The following is a 5,652-nucleotide window of genomic DNA, read 5'->3' as shown; positions in this document are numbered from 1 at the left end:
TCACCATTTTGTTCTGAAATTCCCCAATCACGTGGCCTCTGTTTTGGAAAAAAGATTCCACTATTTTTTTTCTTTTTCTGAATGGGAATCTGACCGTATCCAAGGGCCGAAGCCGACGTAGGGCCCAGACAAAACCCAAATGTTTTTTTAACGCCGAAGCGGCGACCGGCGGCGGCATCAGCCAAGCGGAACGAGACGACGAGCAAGGAAAGGGACCCACGCGCCCACCGAGGCCGAATAACCCCCGGGCCCGCCCGACAGCGACCCACGCCCCAATCATCCGCCCGCCCACCCTGGCCGGCCCGGCCCGCCTCCCCCCTTCTTCTTCCTCCTCTTCTCCATCGGCCACGGCATCCTCGAATCCTTCCTTGGAATTCTCGCGCCGCGGCGGAGGGGAGAGGAGATGAAGTTCGGCAAGGATTTCCGGAGCCACCTGGAGGGCACGCTGCCGGACTGGAAGGACAAGTACCTCGCCTACAAGGCGCTCAAGAAGCTCATCAAGACGCTGCCGCCCGACGCCCTCGCCGCCGACCAGCCGCCGCCCCCGCCTCCCCTGCCCCCGCCCGGGCGCGGTGACGGCGGCCTCGGGGACTGGTTCGCCCGGATCCTCGACGTCGAGCTCCACAAGCTCAACGACTTCTACATGGAGAGGGAGGAGTGGTACGTCATCCGCCTCCAGGTACCCCAACCAACACCTTCCCCCTTCCCCTCCCCCGCCTCCGCCCTGCCCCCATGCCTGCAGCCGTCGTCTTCTCGCCCGCGCCGACGCGTGCGGGGCGGAGCCTAGGTAGGGCCGTCGTGGGCCGGGACTTGGATCGTGGGGATTTCGGGTTGTGCCGTGCCGGGGAATGAATCTCTCGAGTTTAGAATGTCTAAGATTTTTTTTTTTTGGGATAGTAGTGGTGAATCAGTGGTAGCACTAAACCGTGATTTGGTTCGGCCAACGAGTAATTGGCCGCTTGTGATGCCTTTAATTGCAACTGCAAACTAGGCTTGTCTGGTTGTCATAGTAACTTAGGTGGATAAAATGTTTCTGTTGTTTGTTCATTATAGGCAAAATCGATGGGATGCGCCTTTCTGTACGACAGGGGCATGCAATCACTCTATAACTGTTTGTCTGTATCCATCAGAAAAGCCATCAAACCTGGTACTCTGAATTTAGTTGTGCAGTGATACTCCCCCTGTTAAGTGAAATGGCCTGAAAATGTCAACACTCCACATTGGCTTATTGAACATGCTCTACGCGACTTAGGCGTATTAAGGCTCCAGCTATGCAGATGTCATTATGTCACGTTTAACCAATGACTCATATGTGATTAGTGAACATCCGCACGATAACTCAGTTTAAAGCTGCCACTGAGGTTTGTTCAGTGTTCATTATGGCCGAGTTTGCTTAAATGTCTGTTACAGGTGACTAGGTGAGTAGCAAATCCAGTCTCAACAATTCTTGTAAACCGAGACCCCAAACCAATGTAAACAACAGCACCTGGCCTTGCCCGAAGAACTAAATTTACCTTTTCTTTATGGATCATATTAGCATAGCTGATTGAGCAGTCTAGATCGTTTAACATTTCAGGCTGTTCTAAAACTAATAATATCCAACTTCTGAACTTAACTAGGTGAGTAGCAAATCCAGTTCCAATAATTCTTGTAAATCGAGACCCCAAACCAATTTAAACAACAGCACTTGGCCTTGCCCGGAGAACTCTATTTAGCTTTTTTAATGGTTCATAAAAGCATAGCTGATTGAGCAGTCTAGATCGTTTAACATTTCAGACTAGTTAAAAAAATACTTCTGAACTTATCTGCTGAAATCTGAACAGTCTCTTTATGCTTCAGTTCTTGACTGCATATTACTTCTGATCATTTGACTGAACCTCCTGTTGGAACTTGAAAGTATCTTGCACTGTCACCTTCAGTTCTTGACTGCATATTACTTCTGATCATTTGACTGAGCCTCCTGTTGTGACATGGTTTAATCTTTTAGTATCAGAGTGTCTGGTATTTAGCACTTTAAGCATATGTTCATGGTCTTTGGACATGCGCCTTTCTGTATGACAGGGGCAAGCTCTCTATGCTATGGTTATATCGATCAGAAAAGCCGTCAACTCCGGTACTCTGAATTTTATTGTGCAGTGATATACTCCCCATTTAAGTGATGGCCTGAAAATGTCAACATTCTGCATAAGCTTAGCGAACATGACCAAAGTGACTTAGGCATATTAAGGTTCCAGTCATGTAGTTGTCATTATGTGATGTTTACCAATGACCCATATGTGAATGATCAGCGAATCCATTCGCACGAGAATGGAATTTATAGTTTGCCACTTAGGTTTGTCAGTGCTCATTATGAGGCAGAGTCCGCTGAAATGTCAGTGACTGGTAACTAGGTGAGTAGCAAACCCAGTTCCAGTCATTCTAGTAAACCGAGACCAGAAACCAATATAAACAACAGCACTTGGCCTTGCCTAAAGAAGTAAATTTACTACTCCCTCCGTCCCATAATATAAGATGTCATTACAACTGATATACTCACATATTGGTTGTAATGACATCTTATATGATGGGACGGAGGGAATATTTTTTTGTGTATGGACCACACAGAAATAACTGACTGAGCAGTTTAGATGGTTTAGCATTTCAGGCTGTAGTAAAATCCATACTTCTGAATGAAAGGCCTAAAGAGTCTCTTTATGCTTCAGTTCTTCTCTTCATATTAGTTGTCATCATTTGATTCAGCCTCCTGCTGAGAGCATCTATTTCGTTGTACTGTCACATGGTTTTGTCCTTACGTAACAGACTGTCTTGGTGTTGTTGGATCTATAGAATCTAATAACATGTGAGTTGTTGAGAAGATGATTGTCCTAACAACATGACAAGACATTCTTGATAAGGTTCTCATGAGCGCTTGGGAGAGATTCCTTTCCTACTTTTGAAATCCCACAATCTGTGAATGTTATTGTCCATTGTTGGCATTTTTCGTTTATTGTACATGGGTCATTTAGGGGCTTAGGTAGTACAGTAGCAGATAGTTGCGGTATACCAATTTCTTTTATTTTCACTCGTCAGTTTGCTTGTCTCTAGGTGCTAAAGGAGAGGATTGAGCGAGTCAAAGCTAAGAAGAATGGTGCTTTTACATCCAAAACTGAGTTCACTGAAGAAATGTTAGAGATACGTAGAGATTTCGTGCTTATCCACGGCGAAATGATACTTCTACAGACCTACAGCTCCCTGAATTTTGCTGGTGAGCACATGAAACCAAGTTAGCCAACCTTCAGTGTCCTACCAACAGTACGCTTTCTAGCTAACATCATGACACTTGGTGCATGTAGGGCTGGTGAAGATACTGAAGAAGTATGACAAAAGAACAGGCGGCGTTCTCAGCCTACCTTTCACTCAGCGAGCTCGCCACCAACCATTTTTCACCACTGAGCCGTTAACAAGACTTGTTCGAGAATGTGAGGCTAATCTTGAAATCCTTTTCCCTGTCGAAGATGAAGTACTCGAGTCTGGTTCCTCTTCAAAGGCTCACAATGATGCGGCTAGTCGTGACCCAGCTTCATCTTGCGACGCAGAAACCTCAGAGGTGTACCGAAGCACACTCGCAGCAATGAAAGCGATAGAGGGCCTCAAGAAAGCCAGCTCTACTTACAATGCCCTGTCTCTCGCTAGGTTCTTCCATGGAGAGGATGGTGAAGCTTGTTCGGGCGCCATAACTTCTGAGAGCTCGCTGTCAAATTCCTTGACAGATTCCCAGGTTGAAGATGCAGATAAGGACGATAAGGAGGTGCAATCAAAGGAGCAGAGCTCTGCTCAGACTGACCATAACGCGGAAGCGGAGCGACGCGGTGGATAATAATCAGTCTTTGCATGCTATTTTGAATCTCCCCTGATAAGTGTAAATGATAGAACTGCTATAACACCAATAATCTGGATGTTTAGCCAGTCTTTGAAATGTGTGACCACAAGTCATGTTTTATTTGGATGCTTGGAGTTTTGGAGCTGTAGGCAGAAAGTGTGTGTGTGACATTTAGCTGATTTGATTCGAAAGGAATTGTATACAGTCTCTCTGTTTCTCAAGTTTTTTTTTCTTTTTTTGTATAGCCACTGATGTCGCCTTCAGCAAACCACTAATACGGTGACTTTTTTTTAAGTCGGCTCGTACAGTGAATTTGATTATGCAATTTATGTACAAAACATTCTAGTGGGGCCCAGACTCATAGAAGTAGTAAAATGCAAAGGTAACTTAAAGCTCAACAGTAAACAAAAAAGGAGACTATCCTTGTGGGAATAATTCAGATGCCAAAAGCAACCATTTAAGGGATAATGATTTGTTGCTCCGAACAGAAAAATAACAATATGGAACGTTGCATCTACAGATTCAGTTGCAATGCTAATATACTGAACATAATAGCAACTTGCATACAAGTAGCAGGATCAATAGCCAGTACGATTCACAAGAAAACATCTCAGACTTTCCTCCTCCTGTCGGCACCAACGACGGTCCGCCCCATCTCCAATGGCCATTAGGCCATGGAGATGTGAAGAACCTCGGGCCCTAGTCGGCAAGAGGGCCCCAGTTCTTTTTAGGTCCAGCGTCTTGGTTGGGGCTGTGTGGCAGCGGTGATGTCCGTCAGTAGGAAAAATGTCTCATATGTTCTATCCATGTCCTGATGGTACGTCTAGCATCGTCGGAGGGCGGGTGGAAGTGTGTCTTCGTAGGATCTCATGGGATTCGGTCGGTGCTGGTCTTCAGTGGATCTGTTTAGATCCGGTCTTTGTACATCTTCGTTTGGGTGTTTACAGGTTTGATCCTTCTGTTCTACGACTTTCTTCATCGGCGATGGTTGCTGCTCTAGTGCGCCGGTCTCACGGGGCCTTAGTATGACAACTTCCTAACTGTTTACTACAACAAAATTTGCCCAGCTCCGATGAGGGAGAGGCGATGACGGCGGCGCGCCTTCGGCTCGCTTCAGTGTTTGTAGTCGTCGCTAGGTGGTCCACAGACCTGGTTGTAATTTTTATTACCTCTAGTGTTCTTTGTACTACCATGTTTGAAGATGAATATATTGAAAGTTTCTTACGCAAAAAAAAGTTGCATACAAGTAATATAAAATGACTTGTCCATAACAAGTTTATGCAACTAATTAAGCACTCCACATTTACCTAATAGAATAACGAAGGATTCATAGCACAACACCCGAGTGTTTAGATAAAAAAAATCAGAACACAAGATAAACGTCTCAGTTAACACCATATCACTGTAGATCATCACATAGACCAAATAAACTCACGACCGAGCGTTGGTGCTCGACGCAAACACAAGCACCGGTGTCATCCTCCCACTGTGTGAAGATGGCGTGGCCCTCCACGTGTCTAGAGTTGTGCTCCTACTCCTTGGAGACGAGAAACTGGCGCACGATGGTATTGGAGTTCACTAGGCTTAGCGATGTGCCCTGGACCACCGTGGAAATCTCCTTCTCTTCCCAGGGCACATGGGCTCGGCGTCGTGCCCTGGACCACTATGGAAGTCTCCTTCTCTCACAGGGGCCACCTGTGGTGGTTTGACATCTCTAAGGGCATCCTATACATCGTCTTTTTCGACGACTCGGCAATCACTTCCCAAGTCCGCATCCCTATAGATGCCTAGCG

At 46.1% G+C, this 5,652-nt stretch overlaps 1 protein-coding gene across 1 annotated transcript; it reads left to right on the top strand.

Annotated features, from left to right (window-relative positions):
- Positions 1 to 288: 288 nt before the first annotated feature.
- On the top strand, positions 289 to 4,066 carry LOC123123580 (SPX domain-containing protein 4). The gene is made up of 3 exons (XM_044544109.1): positions 289 to 679; positions 3,085 to 3,244; positions 3,333 to 4,066. The coding sequence occupies exons 1-3, from the start codon at positions 404 to 406 to the stop codon at positions 3,854 to 3,856; spliced, it is 960 nt and encodes a 319-aa protein (XP_044400044.1). The 5' UTR covers positions 289 to 403; the 3' UTR covers positions 3,857 to 4,066.
- Positions 4,067 to 5,652: the final 1,586 nt, after the last annotated feature.

This window comes from Triticum aestivum, chromosome 5D (genome assembly GCF_018294505.1).
Source record: "Triticum aestivum cultivar Chinese Spring chromosome 5D, IWGSC CS RefSeq v2.1, whole genome shotgun sequence".
Taxonomy (NCBI): Eukaryota; Viridiplantae; Streptophyta; class Magnoliopsida; order Poales; family Poaceae; genus Triticum; species Triticum aestivum.
This window is presented reverse-complemented; position numbering and strand designations above follow the sequence as displayed.

Bases quoted from the DNA above. Each gene is read 5' to 3' on its own strand.
- LOC123123580 (XM_044544109.1), top strand. From the start codon at position 404: ATGAAGTTCGGCAAGGATTTCCGGAGCCACCTGGAGGGCACGCTGCCG. The intron at 680-3,084 runs GTACCCCAACCA...GCTTGTCTCTAG, and splicing joins GGTACGTCATCCGCCTCCAG to GTGCTAAAGGAGAGGATTGA. The intron at 3,245-3,332 runs GTGAGCACATGA...TGGTGCATGTAG, and splicing joins CAGCTCCCTGAATTTTGCTG to GGCTGGTGAAGATACTGAAG.